General features: G+C 45.8%; 1 protein-coding gene across 1 annotated transcript in view; it reads left to right on the top strand.

Moving 5' to 3' along the window:
- Nucleotides 1-17565, top strand: part of LOC142216856 (ovochymase-2-like) — a 96087-nt gene that overhangs the window by 17990 nt on the left and 60532 nt on the right. Inside the window, exon 5 of the mRNA XM_075284907.1 lies at nucleotides 833-924. Within this exon, the coding sequence (XP_075141008.1) occupies nucleotides 833-924 (92 nt within the window). The remainder of the gene's footprint in view (nucleotides 1-832; nucleotides 925-17565) is intronic.

The raw sequence follows: 17565 nt of genomic DNA, 5'->3' as shown, positions 1-17565 counted from the left end.
CTTTCCCAAATCCTGTATTTGGTAACGACTGTCCCTATCTCTGAATCCAATCGCATCCCTGCAGCTAGATATCTATACAGGCTCCATTTAGCGTGAGATTAGTGTGTACAACCTGAATACAGTATACTGTACACAAGGAGAATATTTATAAAGGATACAACAGGTGTATATCTCTAACGCTATGCAAGTTCATTGTAAGAAAAGAAAAATGGTATACCTTTTTCTATTGCTCCCTGTTATGAGTTCTGTCAGGTTGGAGAGCAGCAACTCTAGTGATTTTCAGATTTTGCTCTAAGCACTGGATTTAACTCTAGGCCTAGGATGCGGCCTTGTGGTCTCCAGCTGTCAGGAATTTTTCGGCAACTTTGCCATTATGCGCTAAGGTGACAGAGATATTGGTGCTATTAGTTTCAAAAGGGTGACCTTACAGCCCAACGATAACGCTGGGCTGTGAGGAACGCCCCCGACAGTAGAAGGCTATGGAAGAGTATGTCAATAAAACATGATCAAAGTCATACATACCAAGCATTGGCACCAATAAATGTACAAATAAAGAGCCCTGACTTTTTTCTGTCAACAGTAAAAAAAGTTATAGGCATCAGAATACGGTGACCACAAGAAAATTGTTCATTTTCAAAAAGTGACATATTATTTGTAAAAGCAGTAAAATGTAATAAATACAATCACTGTAATCGTAATGACAAAACAGAAAAAACTGCTATGTCATTTTTAATGGAGAGTGAACGTTTTAAAAGCAAAATACAAAAAATTATAATAGAATTAAGTGTTATTTTACATGGTCATCAAATGTAAATGTAATCTATTGTTTCAGATATCGTGGGAGGTGGAGGATTTTTAGGTGGCAATATAGGAGAGTTTCAGTCCCCAAGCACATATAACAGCAAGAATTATGACCTGTACCAGGTAATTACTCCTTTCCTTCTGAGGCTGTTAAAAGATTTCCTTGAAGCGTGGTATCGGTCTGTGTTATTTGGACTTGGAGTTGAGACAAGATGCCGCCTTATTTGACAGTTAAAATATTTCCTATAAAAATAAAGCTATAATTACCATCTGATCACTTAAGGCTTACAATTCTGGCATCAATGACTGCATATTAACATGATTATCACTTACGATGAAACCTGCGATAAACAATTGTGTAAGGTCAATTGCTTACTAAAGTGGAAACTGAAAATCCAATATAACATATAATTATCTCATAATAATTCATATACAAACATATAATTATACTAATAGACTAATGCTAGTCATGGGTGTCTTTCTGCAGCTCAACAGCTTGTCTTAAAGGGACTCTATCATTGGTAAAACTCATTTTTAACTAAGCATATATTTGTATATACTTTAGAAAGGCTATTCCACACATACCTTTTGTTTGTAACTCCTCTCAGCTGTTTTTGAATTAGCCCGCTTTATTGATATGCTAATTAGTCAGCTCAGTGAACTTCCGGCGTGCACCTTGCTGGCTAATTAGCATATCAATAAAAGCGGGCTAATTCAAAAACGGCTGGGAGGATTTACAAACAAAAGCTATGCCTGGGATAGCCTTTCTAAAGGCTATGCAAATATATGCTTAGTTAAAAATGAGTTTTACCAATGATAGAATCCCTTTAAGCTGGGTTCACTCAGGGGTGTTCAGTGATTTTTCTTTACTCTTTTAACTCTAAATATTATGGTCAAATGGTTTACATACAGTCAGATTAGTAATTCACTAATGTAGTAACTGTAGCTGAAATGGATCCGTAAACTAGCCTCCCGTTCATTTACATTATAGATTATGCCTCAGGTGACATATATATATATATATATATATATATATATATATATATATATACACTGGGTGACCATTAGGAAGTATTTCTGGTATGGGGTCAGTATTTTGTGTATAGTCTGGCCTGTGGTCTGTGAATTAGGGGTAGTCTGGTCTAACAGTCTTGAGCTGAAATGCTGTTTAGACCTCAGACAGCAGATCTGAGCTTTACCCATAGCAATCCTGTGTCCCAGGTACTAACAGTATCTCTCGGTACTCAGTTACCATCAGCACTTACAGTAGTATCAAATTATGCAACAGTCAAATAAACAAGAAGTATGACGCATGTATCATAGCACTTGCAGGTAACAAGAATTCAAGGAAATAGGAACTCACAAGCGATGACTGGAACAGGCTGGTAATTGTAACACCAGACATCATTGCCCCTAAAGATATTCCTGATCTGCAGTTTATCCCAGGAGACCACTAGAACCCACATACAGAAAACTAAACTAAGCAGACAAGCAACATATTCCTACAGGGAAAATGGAAACAGAGCACAGGAAAGTAGAACTAGAAATAATCATTGAAATAAAACTAGACTGCACTAGGAAGACTACTGGGCTACAACAAGAGACTGAGGCAGACACATTATAAACAGCAACGAACTGCAAGAAATCAGGAGTTTTAAGAGAGCAAACCAAGCAAGTCAGAGATTTCCATCAATGGTCATGTGAATTCCCTGATGGCTCAGCCATGAGTCAGCTACCCCACCAGAAAGACGTAGGAGATGACAAATCCATCATAGTAGAGCATAAGCCCTGGAATGGCACCCAAAACTAAGTTTTAGTTGATCACTTTTTTGTTTCCTTTTTAGGAGCCTAAGAGCAAGAATGGCAATGGTGGGCATAGTTAAAACCACATCGGAAAAATACGTACTTGATTTTAGTGCAATTTCACATAATGTATTTAAATTGTAATAACTTCGAGAAAATTGAAAACTGGTGATTCTGATGCGATTTTGATGTTGTTTTAATTATACCCAACCTGACTGTCCAAATACATGCTTAGTATTATCAGACATTATCTAATGTGAAGTCAACAGTTAATTAAAAAACAAAAACAATAAAGAGCACAGTTACACATCAGCTTAGGGCTTTCATTAGGGATTCTGTACCCAGGACCCATCTGCCATGAGTATAATGTCTCTGAATTGGTGGCACTGGCAACGTTTGAAGCTGTTCTGAGAGTCTTTGAGAAAGCACTGGGATGTTCAGATAACAGAGAATTTAAGTTTAAGGCTCCGTTCTCACGGAGTAACGCGCCACTCATTTAGATACGTAAACATGTGTCAGAGTGAGGCGCTTCAAAACAGATCCCATTGACTTCAATGGGTGCCGGCTTACGTGCGCTACACATTGAAATCAATGGGTTACAAAGCCTCCTATTGATTTCAATGTGTAGCGCGTGTAAGCCGGCACTCATTGAAGTCAATGGAATCTGTTTTTAAGCGCCTCACTCTAACACATGTTTACGTGTCTAAATGAGCGGCGCCTTACTCCGTGAGAGCGGAGCCTAAGGTCACTGGCAGAACAGAGAGAACAGGTAAAGTGGTAGACAAAGAAGAGGGAGGAGATGTTGAGACATGTAGTGCTATGGAGGAATTTATGGGCAAGTTTAAATTACATGGTTATTGGAAGAAGCAATGGTGGGGTTGTTTGTTTTATTTTATTTATACCAATAGAGTGGTAGAGGCATGTGGTACTACCATCTATAGATTTTTTTAAATACATAAAGGCGAGCATCAGCATAGCATATAGTTAAACTTTGTACTGTATCCTCTCACCTTCAATTTGATATAACTTTAGCTATGTTTGTCATAGACAGCTAGAAATTGGATAGATACGTTCTTAGGAGCCCTGAGAGTGTTCAACACTATGTTTTAGGCCATTTGAAGGTGTGGTTAATACCAAAACCTGTTTGACCTGAAATAAATCTTCAACCAAAGCAGTGGTGTAATGATCGTGGTCGCAATGTAATGGGGCCCGAGGCCAGCTGGGGATAGCTGAGGCCTCAGACCACTATGATAGCAGTCGGGGCAAGCATGTCGCCAGGACCCTTTCCAATAGATGGCAGCCCAGGGCAGTTGACTGAAAATAATAAATACTTATACTCACTAGAGATAAGCGAACAGTGTTCTATCGAACTCATGTTCGATCGGATATTAGGCTGTTCGGCATGTTCGAATCGAATCGAACACCGCGTGGTAAAGTGCGCCATTACTCGATTCCCCTCCCACCTTCCCTGGCGCCTTTTTTGCTCCAATAACAGCGCAGGGTAGGTGGGACAGGAACTACGACACCGGTGACGTTGAAAAAAGTAGGCAAAACCCATTGGCTGCCGAAAACATGTGACCTCTAATTTAAAAGAACAGCGCCGCCCAGGTTCGCGTCATTCTGAGCTTGCAATTCACCGAGGACGGAGGTTTCCGTCCAGCTAGCTAGGGCTTAGATTCTGGGTAGGCAGGGACAGGCTAGGATAGGAAGGAGAAGACAACCAACAGCTCTTATAAGAGCTAAATTCCAGGGAGAAGCTTGTCAGTGTAACGTGGCACTGACGGGCTCAATCGCCGCAACCCAGCTTTCCCAGGATCCTGAATGGAATACACTGTCAGTGTATTCCCGTATACCCGATATATACCCCGATACCCGTTCCAACGGTGTGCCCCCCCACCTTCACCCCAGAAATACCCTGCAAGTCCCCTAGCAATAGAATTGGGGCTATATACACCCACAATTTTTACTACTGGTATACAGTGCCATTGTCTGACTGGGAATTCAAAGAATATATTGGGAATACAAATACCCTCATTTCTTGCTACTGCCATATAGTGCCAGTGTCTGACTGGTAATTCAAAGAATATATTGGGGTTACGTGCACCCACAATTTTTACTACTGGTATACAGTGCCATTGTCTGACTGGGAATTCAAAGAATATATTGGGAATACAAATACCCTCATTTCTTGCTACTGCCATATAGTGCCAGTGTCTGACTGGGAATTCAAAGAATATATTGGGGTTACGTGCACCCACAATTTTTACTACTGGTATACAGTGTCATTGTCTGACTGGGAATTCAAAGAATATATTGGGAATACAAATACCCTCATTTCTTGCTACTGCCATATAGTGCCAGTGTCTGACTGGGAATTCAAAGAATATATTGGGGTTACGTGCACCCACAATTTTTACTACTGGTATACAGTGCCATTGTCTGACTGGGAATTCAAAGAATATATTGGGAATACAAATACCCTCATTTCTTGCTACTGCCATATAGTGCCAGTGTCTGACTGGGAATTCAAAGAATATATTGGGGTTACGTGCACCCACAATTTTTACTACTGGTATACAGTGCCATTGTCTGACTGGGAATTCAAAGAATATATTGGGAATACAAATACCCTCATTTCTTGCTACTGCCATATAGTGCCAGTGTCTGACTGGGAATTCAAAGAATATATTGGGGTTACGTGCACCCACAATTTTTACTACTGGTATACAGTGCCATTGTCTGACTGGGAATTCAAAGAATATATTGGGAATACAAATACCCTCATTTCTTGCTACTGCCATATAGTGCCAGTGTCTGACTGGGAATTCAAAGAATATATTGGGGTTACGTGCACCCACAATTTTTACTACTGGTATACAGTGCCATTGTCTGACTGGGAATTCAAAGAATATATTGGGAATACAAATACCCTCATTTCTTGCTACTGCCATATAGTGCCAGTGTCTGACTGGGAATTCAAAGAATATATTGGGGTTACGTGCACCCACAATTTTTACTACTGGTATACAGTGCCATTGTCTGACTGGGAATTCAAAGAATATATTGGGAATACAAATACCCTCATTTCTTGCTACTGCCATATAGTGCCAGTGTCTGACTGGGAATTCAAAGAATATATTGGGGTTACGTGCACCCACAATTTTTACTACTGGTATACAGTGCCATTGTCTGACTGGGAATTCAAAGAATATATTGGGAATACAAATACCCTCATTTCTTGCTACTGCCATATAGTGCCAGTGTCTGACTGGGAATTCAAAGAATATATTGGGGTTACGTGCACCCACAATTTTTACTACTGGTATACAGTGCCATTGTCTGACTGGGAATTCAAAGAATATATTGGGGTTATAAATACCCTCATTTCTTGCTACTGCCATATAGTGCCAGTTTCTGACTGGTAATTCAAAGAATATATTGGGGTTACGTGCACCCACAATTTTTACTACTGGTATACAGTGCCATTGTCTGACTGGGAATTCAAAGAATATATTGGGAATACAAATACCCTCATTTCTTGCTACTGCCATATAGTGCCAGTGTCTGACTGGGAATTCAAAGAATATATTGGGAATACAAATACCCTCATTTCTTGCTACTGCCATATAGTGCCAGTGTCTGACTGGGAATTCAAAGAATATATTGGGGTTACGTGCACCCACAATTTTTACTACTGGTATACAGTGCCATTGTCTGACTGGGAATTCAAAGAATATATTGGGAATACAAATACCCTCATTTCTTGCTACTGCCATATAGTGCCAGTGTCTGACTGGGAATTCAAAGAATATATTGGGGTTACGTGCACCCACAATTTTTACTACTGGTATACAGTGCCATTGTCTGACTGGGAATTCAAAGAATATATTGGGAATACAAATACCCTCATTTCTTGCTACTGCCATATAGTGCCAGTGTCTGACTGGGAATTCAAAGAATATATTGGGGTTACGTGCACCCACAATTTTTACTACTGGTATACAGTGCCATTGTCTGACTGGGAATTCAAAGAATATATTGGGAATACAAATACCCTCATTTCTTGCTACTGCCATATAGTGCCAGTGTCTGACTGGGAATTCAAAGAATATATTGGGGTTACGTGCACCCACAATTTTTACTACTGGTATACAGTGCCATTGTCTGACTGGGAATTCAAAGAATATATTGGGAATACAAATACCCTCATTTCTTGCTACTGCCATATAGTGCCAGTGTCTGACTGGGAATTCAAAGAATATATTGGGGTTACGTGCACCCACAATTTTTACTACTGGTATACAGTGCCATTGTCTGACTGGGAATTCAAAGAATATATTGGGGTTATAAATACCCTCATTTCTTGCTACTGCCATATAGTGCCAGTTTCTGACTGGTAATTCAAAGAATATATTGGGGTTACGTGCACCCACAATTTTTACTACTGGTATACAGTGCCATTGTCTGACTGGGAATTCAAAGAATATATTGGGAATACAAATACCCTCATTTCTTGCTACTGCCATATAGTGCCAGTGTCTGACTGGGAATTCAAAGAATATATTGGGAATACAAATACCCTCATTTCTTGCTACTGCCATATAGTGCCAGTTTCTGACTGGTAATTCAAAGAATATATTGGGGTTACGTGCACCCACAATTTTTACTACTGGTATACAGTGCCATTGTCTGACTGGGAATTCAAAGAATATATTGGGAATACAAATACCCTCATTTCTTGCTACTGCCATATAGTGCCAGTGTCTGACTGGGAATTCAAAGAATATATTGGGAATACAAATACCCTCATTTCTTGCTACTGCCATATAGTGCCAGTTTCTGACTGGTAATTCAAAGAATATATTGGGGTTACGTGCACCCACAATTTTTACTACTGGTATACAGTGCCATTGTCTGACTGGGAATTCAAAGAATATATTGGGGTTATAAATACCCTCATTTCTTGCTACTGCCATATAGTGCCAGTGTCTGACTGGGAATTCAAAGAATATATTGGGGTTACGTGCACCCACAATTTTTACTACTGGTATACAGTGCCATTGTCTGACTGGGAATTCAAAGAATATATTGGGAATACAAATACCCTCATTTCTTGCTACTGCCATATAGTGCCAGTGTCTGACTGGGAATTCAAAGAATATATTGGGGTTACGTGCACCCACAATTTTTACTACTGGTATACAGTGCCATTGTCTGACTGGGAATTCAAAGAATATATTGGGAATACAAATACCCTCATTTCTTGCTACTGCCATATAGTGCCAGTGTCTGACTGGGAATTCAAAGAATATATTGGGAATACAAATACCCTCATTTCTTGCTACTGCCATATAGTGCCAGTTTCTGACTGGTAATTCAAAGAATATATTGGGGTTACGTGCACCCACAATTTTTACTACTGGTATACAGTGCCATTGTCTGACTGGGAATTCAAAGAATATATTGGGGTTATAAATACCCTCATTTCTTGCTACTGCCATATAGTGCCAGTTTCTGACTGGTAATTCAAAGAATATATTGTGGTTACGTGCACCCACAATTTTTACTACTGGTATACAGTGCCATTGTCTGACTGGGAATTCAAAGAATATATTGGGAATACAAATACCCTCAATTCTTGCTACTGCCATATAGTGCCAGTGTCTGACTGGGAATTCAAAGAATATATTGGGGTTACGTGCACCCACAATTTTTACTACTGGTATACAGTGCCATTGTCTGACTGGGAATTCAAAGAATATATTGGGAATACAAATACCCTCATTTCTTGCTATTGCCATATAGTGCCAGTGTCTGACTGGGAATTCAAAGAATATATTGGGGTTACGTGCACCCACAATTTTTACTACTGGTATACAGTGCCATTGTCTGACTGGGAATTCAAAGAATATATTGGGAATACAAATACCCTCATTTCTTGCTACTGCCATATAGTGCCAGTGTCTGACTGGGAATTCAAAGAATATATTGGGGTTACGTGCACCCACAATTTTTACTACTGGTATACAGTGCCATTGTCTGACTGGGAATTCAAAGAATATATTGGGAATACAAATACCCTCATTTCTTGCTACTGCCATATAGTGCCAGTGTCTGACTGGGAATTCAAAGAATATATTGGGGTTACGTGCACCCACAATTTTTACTACTGGTATACAGTGCCATTGTCTGACTGGGAATTCAAAGAATATATTGGGAATACAAATACCCTCATTTCTTGCTACTGCCATATAGTGCCAGTGTCTGACTGGGAATTCAAAGAATATATTGGGGTTACGTGCACCCACAATTTTTACTACTGGTATACAGTGCCATTGTCTGACTGGGAATTCAAAGAATATATTGGGAATACAAATACCCTCATTTCTTGCTACTGCCATATAGTGCCAGTGTCTGACTGGGAATTCAAAGAATATATTGGGGTTACGTGCACCCACAATTTTTACTACTGGTATACAGTGCCATTGTCTGACTGGGAATTCAAAGAATATATTGGGAATACAAATACCCTCATTTCTTGCTACTGCCATATAGTGCCAGTGTCTGACTGGGAATTCAAAGAATATATTGGGGTTACGTGCACCCACAATTTTTACTACTGGTATACAGTGCCATTGTCTGACTGGGAATTCAAAGAATATATTGGGAATACAAATACCCTCATTTCTTGCTACTGCCATATAGTGCCAGTTTCTGACTGGTAATTCAAAGAATATATTGGGGTTACGTGCACCCACAATTTTTACTACTGGTATACAGTGCCATTGTCTGACTGGGAATTCAAAGAATATATTGGGGTTATAAATACCCTCATTTCTTGCTACTGCCATATAGTGCCAGTGTCTGACTGGGAATTCAAAGAATATATTGGGGTTACGTGCACCCACAATTTTTACTACTGGTATACAGTACCAATTTCTAACTAGGAATTCAAAATGCGCAAGGCTCCCGGAAAGGGACGTGGACGAGGCCGTGGGCGAGGTCGGGGGAATGGTTCTGGGGAGCAAGGTAGCAGTGAAGCCACAGGGCGTCCCGTGCCTACTCCTGTGGGGCAGCAAGCATTGCGCCACTCCACAGTGCCAGGGTTGCTTGCCACATTAACTAAACTGCAGGGTACAAACCTTAGTAGGCCCGAGAACCAGGAACAGGTCTTGCAATGGCTGTCAGAGAACGCTTACAGCACATTGTCCAGCAGCCAGTCAGACTCTGCCTCCTCTCCTCCTATTACCCAACAGTCTTGTCTTCCTTCCTCCCAAAATTCCGAAGCTTTACAGAACAATAACCCAAACTGTCCCTGCTCCCCAGAGCTGTTCTCCGCTCCTTTCATTGTCCCTCAACCTGCCTCTCCACGTCACGATTCCACGAACCTAACAGAGGAGCATCTATGTCCAGATGCTCAAACACTAGAGTCTCCTCCATCTCCGTTCGATTTGGTGGTGGATGACCAGCAACCCACCCTCATCGACGATGATGTGACGCAGTTGCCGTCAGGGCATCCAGTTGACCGGCGCATTGTGCGGGAGGAGGAGATGAGACAGGAGTTGGAAGAGGAAGTGGTGGATGATGAGGACACTGACCCGACCTGGACAGGGGGGATGTCAAGCGGGGAAAGTAGTGTGGATGTTGAGGCAGGTGCAGCACCAAAAAGGGTAGCTAGAGGCAGAGGCAGAGGTCAGCAGCTTAGGCGAAGCCAGGCCACACCCGGAATCTCCCAAGATGTTCCAGTTCGTACCCAGCCCCGAAAAACTCCCACCTCGAGGGCACGTTTCTCGAAGGTGTGGAGTTTTTTCAAGGAATGCGCCGAGGACAGATATAGTGTTGTCTGCACAATTTGCCTCTCGAAATTGATTAGGGGCTCTGAGAAGAGCAACCTGTCCACCACTTCAATGCGCCGTCATTTGGAATCCAAGCACTGGAATCAGTGGCAGGCAGCAACGGCAGGACAAAGGCCGCCTGCCGTTCACGCCACTGCCACTGCCTCTGCCACTGCCTCTGCCTCTGCCACTGCCACTGCTGACTGTGCTGGCGATGCACTCCAGAGGACGAGCCAGGACACCACTTCATCTGCCTCCGCCACTTTGTTGACTTCTACCTCATCCTCCCCTGGTCCTGTCTTATCTCCTTCTCCTGCACCATCAAAGGCACCATCAGGCGTTTCTTTACAACAACCCACCATCTCTCAGACATTGGAGCGGCGGCAGGAATACACTGCTAACCACCCACACGCGCAAGCCTTGAACGCCAACATCGCTAAACTGCTGGCCCAGGAGATGTTGGCGTTCCGGCTTGTTGAAACTCCCGCCTTCCTGGACCTGATGGCAACTGCGGCACCTCGCTATGCCGTCCCTAGCCGTCACTACTTCTCCCGGTGTGCCGTCCCCGCCTTGCACCAGCACGTGTCACTCAACATCAGGCGGGCCCTTAGTTCCGCGCTTTGCACAAAGGTCCACTTGACCACCGACGCGTGGACAAGTGCATGCGGACAGGGACGCTACATTTCACTGACGGCACACTGGGTGAATGTAGTTGAGGCTGGGACTGCTTCCCAAACTGGCCCGGTGTACCTCGTCTCCCCGCCTAACATTCCTGGCAGGGACACGAGAAGAACACCCCCCTCCTCCTCCTCCTCTACCGCCTCCTCCTCCGCCACCGCCTCCTCCTCCGCCACCGCCTCCTCCTCCGCTGTTAGATTGACCCCAGCTACGAGTTGGAAACGTTGCAGCACTGGCGTTGGTAGACGTCAGCAGGCTGTGCTGAAGCTGATCAGCTTGGGGGACAGACAGCACACTGCCTCCGAGGTGAGGGATGCCCTCCTCGATGAGACGGCAATATGGTTTGAGCCGCTGCACCTGGGCCCAGGCATGGTCGTTTGTGATAACGGCCGGAACCTGGTAGCAGCTCTGGAGCTTGCCGGACTCCAACATGTTCCATGCCTGGCCCACGTCTTCAACCTAGTGGTGCAACGTTTCCTAAAGAGCTACCCCAATGTTCCAGAGCTACTGGTGAAAGTGCGGCGCATGTGCGCCCACTTTCGCAAGTCGACAGTAGCCGCTGCTAGCTTAAAATCTCTCCAGCAACGCCTGCATGTGCCACAACACCGGCTTTTGTGCGACGTCCCCACACGCTGGAACTCAACGTTTCAGATGTTGAATAGAGTGGTTGAGCAGCAGAGACCTTTGATGGAATACCAGCTACAAAACCCTAGGGTGCCACAAAGTCAGCTGCCTCAGTTTCACATCCATGAGTGGCCATGGATGAGAGACCTTTGTGACATCCTACGGGTCTTTGAGGAGTCCACAAGGAGGGTGAGCTCTGAGGATGCGATGGTGAGCCTTACAATCCCGCTCTTGTGTGTTCTGAGAGAATCCCTGATTGACATCAGGGATAACTCAGATCACACAGAGGAGTTAGGGATAGCATCCGATCCGTCACAGCTGGAGAGTAGGTCCACACATCTGTCCGCTTCACTGCGTTTAATGGAGGAGGAGGAGGAGGAGGAGGAGGAAGAAGAGTTGTCCGATGATGTGATGGTGATACAGGAGGCTTCCGGGCAACTTCGAATCGTCCCATTGTTGCAGCGCGGATGGGTAGACATGGAGGATGAGGAGGAAATGGAGATTGAACTTTCCGGTGGGGCCAGAGGAGTCATGCCAACTAACACTGTGGCAGACATGGCTGAGTTCATGTTGGGGTGCTTTACAACCGACAAGCGTATTGTCAAAATCATGGAGGACAACCAGTACTGGATCTTTGCTATCCTTGACCCCCGGTATAAAAACAACATCTCGTCTTTTATTCCGGTAGAGGGGAGGGCCAATCGCATCAATGCTTGCCACAGGCAATTGGTGCAGAATATGATGGAGATGTTTCCAGCATGTGACGTTGGCGGCAGGGAGGGCAGTTCCTCCAGTAGGCAACCAAGTTCTCACCGGTCCACACAAACGAGGGGCACACTGTCTAAGGTCTGGGACACCTTGATGGCACCCCCTCGCCAAAGTGCCGCCACGGAGGGTCCTAGTGTCACCAGGCGTGAGAAGTATAGGCGCATGTTGCGGGAATACCTTTCCGACCACAGCCCTGTCCTCTCCGACCCCTCTGCGCCCTACACGTATTGGGTGTCGAAGTTGGACCTGTGGCTTGAACTTGCCCTATATGCCTTGGAGGTGCTGTCCTGTCCTGCCGCCAGCGTCCTATCTGAGAGGGTGTTCAGTGCAGCCGGTGGCATCATCACTGACAAGCGCACCCGTCTGTCAGCTGAGAGTGCCGACCGGCTCACTTTGATAAAAATGAACCACCACTGGATAGAGCCTTCATTTTTGTGCCCACCTGTGTAAAGCACCCCAACATGAAACTCCATGTCTGTACTCAACCTCTCCAATTCCTCCGCATCCTCATACTCATCCACCATAAGCGTTGCACAATTCTGCTAATACTAGGCTCCCTCCAACATGATTTCCCCCAACTCTGCTGGTTAGAGGCTCCCTCCACCCTGATTTCCACCAACTCTGCTGGTTAGAGGCTCCCTCCACCATGAATTTGCCCAAACTGGGCTGTTTAGAGGCTCCCTCCACCATGAATTGGTCCAAACTGGGTTTTTTAGAGGCTCCCTCCACCATGAATTGGTCCAAACTGGGCTGTTTAGAGGCTCCCTCCACCATGAATTTGCCCAAACTGGGCTTTTTAGCGGCTCCCTCCACCATTAATTGGTCCAAACTGGGCTGGTTAGAGGCTCCCTCCACCATGAATTTGCCCAAACTGGGCTGTTTAGAGGCTCCCTCCACCATGAATTTGCCCAAACTGGGCTGGTTAGAGGCTCCCTCCACCATGAATTGGTCCAAACTGGGTTTTTTAGAGGCTCCCTCCACCATGAATTTGCCCAAACTGGGCTGTTTAGAGGCTCCCTCCACCATGAATTGGTCCAAACTGGGCTGTTTAGAGGCTCCCTCCACCATTAATTGGTCCAAACTGGGCTGGTTAGAGGCTCCCTCCACCATGAATTTCCCAAAACTTGGCTGTTTAGAGGCTCCCTCCACCATTAATTGGTCCAAACTGGGCTGGTTAGAGGCTCCCTCCACCATGAATTTGCCCAAACTGGGCTGTTTAGAGGCTCCCTCCACCATGAATTGGTCCAAACTTGGCTGTTTAGAGGCTCCCTCCACCATTAATTGGTCCAAACTGGGCTGGTTAGAGGCTCCCTCCACCATGAATTGGTCCAAACTGGGTTTTTTAGAGGCTCACTCCACCATGAATTGGTCCAAACTGGGGTTTTTAGAGGCTCCCTCCACCATGAATTGGTCCAAACTGGGCTGTTTAGCGGCTCCCTCCACCATTAATTGGTCCAAACTGGGCTGGTTAGAGGCTCCCTCCACCATGAATTTGCCCAAACTGGGCTGTTTAGAGGCTCCCTCCACCATGAATTTGCCCAAACTGGGCTGGTTAGAGGCTCCCTCCACCATGAATTGGTCCAAACTGGGGTTTTTAGAGGCTCCCTCCACCATGAATTGGTCCAAACTTGGCTGTTTAGAGGCTCCCTCCACCATTAATTGGTCCAAACTGGGCTGGTTAGAGGCTCCCTCCACCATGAATTGGTCCAAACTGGGTTTTTTAGAGGCTCCCTCCACCATGAATTTGCCCAAACTGGGCTGTTTAGAGGCTCCCTCCACCATGAATTGGTCCAAACTGGGCTGGTTAGAGGCTCCCTCCACCATGAATTTCCCAAAACTTGGCTGTTTAGAGGCTCCCTCCACCATTAATTGGTCCAAACTGGGCTGGTTAGAGGCTCCCTCCACCATGAATTTGCCCAAACTGGGCTGTTTAGAGGCTCCCTCCACCATGAATTGGTCCAAACTGGGGTTTTTAGAGGCTCCCTCCACCATGAATTGGTCCAAACTTGGCTGTTTAGAGGCTCCCTCCACCATGAATTGGTCCAAACTGGGGTGGTTAGAGGCTCCCTCCACCATTAATTGGTCCAAACTGGGCTGGTTAGAGGCTCCCTCCACCATTAATTGGTCCAAACTGGGCTGGTTAGAGGCTCCCTCCACCATGAATTTGCCCAAACTGGGCTGTTTAGAGGCTCCCTCCACCATGAATTTGCCCAAACTGGGCTGGTTAGAGGCTCCCTCCACCATGAATTGGTCCAAACTGGGGTTTTTAGAGGCTCCCTCCACCATGAATTGGTCCAAACTTGGCTGTTTAGAGGCTCCCTCCACCATGAATTGGTCCAAACTGGGGTGGTTAGAGGCTCCCTCCACCATTAATTGGTCCAAACTGGGCTGGTTAGAGGCTCCCTCCACCATTAATTGGTCCAAACTGGGCTGGTTAGAGGCTCCCTCCACCATGAATTTGCCCAAACTGGGCTGTTTAGAGGCTCCCTCCACCATGAATTTGCCCAAACTGGACTGGTTAGAGGCTCCCTCCACCATGAATTGGTCCAAACTGGGGTTTTTAGAGGCTCCCTCCACCATGAATTGGTCCAAACTTGGCTGTTTAGAGGCTCCCTCCACCATTAATTGGTCCAAACTGGGGTTTTTAGAGGCTCCCTCCACCATGAATTGGTCCAAACTTGGCTGTTTAGAGGCTCCCTCCACCATGAATTGGTCCAAACTGGGCTGTTTAGCGGCTCCCTCCACCATTAATTGGTCCAAACTGGGCTGGTTAGAGGCTCCCTCCACCATGAATTTGCCCAAACTGGGCTGTTTAGATGCTCCCTCCACCATGAATTTGCCCAAACTGGGCTGGTTAGAGGCTCCCTCCACCATGAATTGGTCCAAACTGGGGTTTTTAGAGGCTCCCTCCACCATGAATTGGTCCAAACTTGGCTGTTTAGAGGCTCCCTCCACCATTAATTGGTCCAAACTGGGCTGGTTAGAGGCTCCCTCCACCATGAATTGGTCCAAACTGGGTTTTTTAGAGGCTCCCTCCACCATGAATTTGCCCAAACTGGGCTGTTTAGAGGCTCCCTCCACCATGAATTGGTCCAAACTGGGATGGTTAGAGGCTCCCTCCACCATGAATTTCCCAAAACTTGGCTGTTTAGAGGCTCCCTCCACCATTAATTGGTCCAAACTGGGCTGGTTAGAGGCTCCCTCCACCATGAATTTGCCCAAACTGGGCTGTTTAGAGGCTCCCTCCACCATGAATTTGCCCAAACTGGGCTGTTTAGAGGCTCCCTCCACCATGAATTGGTCCAAACTGGGTTTTTTAGAGGCTCCCTCCACCATGAATTGGTCCAAACTGGGCTGTTTAGAGGCTCCCTCCACCATGAATTTGCCCAAACTGGGCTGTTTAGCGGCTCCCTCCACCATTAATTGGTCCAAACTGGGCCGGTTAGAGGCTCCCTCCACCATGAATTTGCCCAAACTGGGCTGTTTAGAGGCTCCCTCCACCATGAATTTGCCCAAACTGGGCTGGTTAGAGGCTCCCTCCACCATGAATTGGTCCAAACTGGGGTTTTTAGAGGCTCCCTCCACCATGAATTGGTCCAAACTTGGCTGTTTAGAGGCTCCCTCCACCATGAATTGGTCCAAACTGGGGTGGTTAGAGGCTCCCTCCACCATTAATTGGTCCAAACTGGGCTGGTTAGAGGCTCCCTCCACCATTAATTGGTCCAAACTGGGCTGGTTAGAGGCTCCCTCCACCATGAATTTGCCCAAACTGGGCTGTTTAGAGGCTCCCTCCACCATGAATTGGTCCAAACTTGGCTGTTTAGAGGCTCCCTCCACCATTAATTGGTCCAAACTGGGCTGGTTAGAGGCTCCCTCCACCATGAATTGGTCCAAACTGGGTTTTTTAGAGGCTCCCTCCACCATGAATTTGCCCACACTGGGCTGTTTAGAGGCTCCCTCCACCATGAATTGGTCCAAACTGGGCTGGTTAGAGGCTCCCTCCACCATGAATTTCCCAAAACTTGGCTGTTTAGAGGCTCCCTCCACCATTAATTGGTCCAAACTGGGCTGGTTAGAGGCTCCCTCCACCATGAATTTGCCCAAACTGGGCTGTTTAGAGGCTCCCTCCACCATGAATTTGCCCAAACTGGGCTGTTTAGAGGCTCCCTCCACCATGAATTGGTCCAAACTGGGTTTTTTAGAGGCTCCCTCCACCATGAATTGGTCCAAACTGGGCTGTTTAGAGGCTCCCTCCACCATGAATTTGCCCAAACTGGGCTGTTTAGCGGCTCCCTCCACCATTAATTGGTCCAAACTGGGCTGGTTAGAGGCTCCCTCCACCATGAATTTGCCCAAACTGGGCTGTTTAGAGGCTCCCTCCACCATGAATTTGCCCAAACTGGGCTGGTTAGAGGCTCCCTCCACCATGAATTGGTCCAAACTGGGGTTTTTAGAGGCTCCCTCCACCATGAATTGGTCCAAACTTGGCTGTTTAGAGGCTCCCTCCACCATGAATTGGTCCAAACTGGGGTGGTTAGAGGCTCCCTCCACCATTAATTGGTCCAAACTGGGCTGGTTAGAGGCTCCCTCCACCATTAATTGGTCCAAACTGGGCTGGTTAGAGGCTCCCTCCACCATGAATTTCCCAAAACTTGGCTGTTTAGAGGCTCCCTCCACCATTAATTGGTCCAAACTGGGCTGGTTAGAGGCTCCCTCCACCATGAATTTGCCCAAACTGGGCTGTTTAGAGGCTCCCTCCACCATGAATTGGTCCAAACTTGGCTGTTTAGAGGCTCCCTCCACCATTAATTGGTCCAAACTGGGCTGGTTAGAGGCTCCCTCCACCATGAATTGGTCCAAACTGGGTTTTTTAGAGGCTCCCTCCACCATGAATTGGTCCAAACTGGGGTTTTTAGAGGCTCCCTCCACCATGAATTGGTCCAAACTGGGCTGTTTAGCGGCTCCCTCCACCATTAATTGGTCCAAACTGGGCTGGTTAGAGGCTCCCTCCACCATGAATTTGCCCAAACTGGGCTGTTTAGAGGCTCCCTCCACC

The sequence above is a fragment of the Leptodactylus fuscus genome, chromosome 1 (genome assembly GCF_031893055.1).
Source record: "Leptodactylus fuscus isolate aLepFus1 chromosome 1, aLepFus1.hap2, whole genome shotgun sequence".
In the NCBI taxonomy this organism is placed as follows: Eukaryota; Metazoa; Chordata; class Amphibia; order Anura; family Leptodactylidae; genus Leptodactylus; species Leptodactylus fuscus.
Note: the sequence above shows the minus strand (reverse complement) of the source record. Positions and strands in the feature narration are given on the sequence as shown.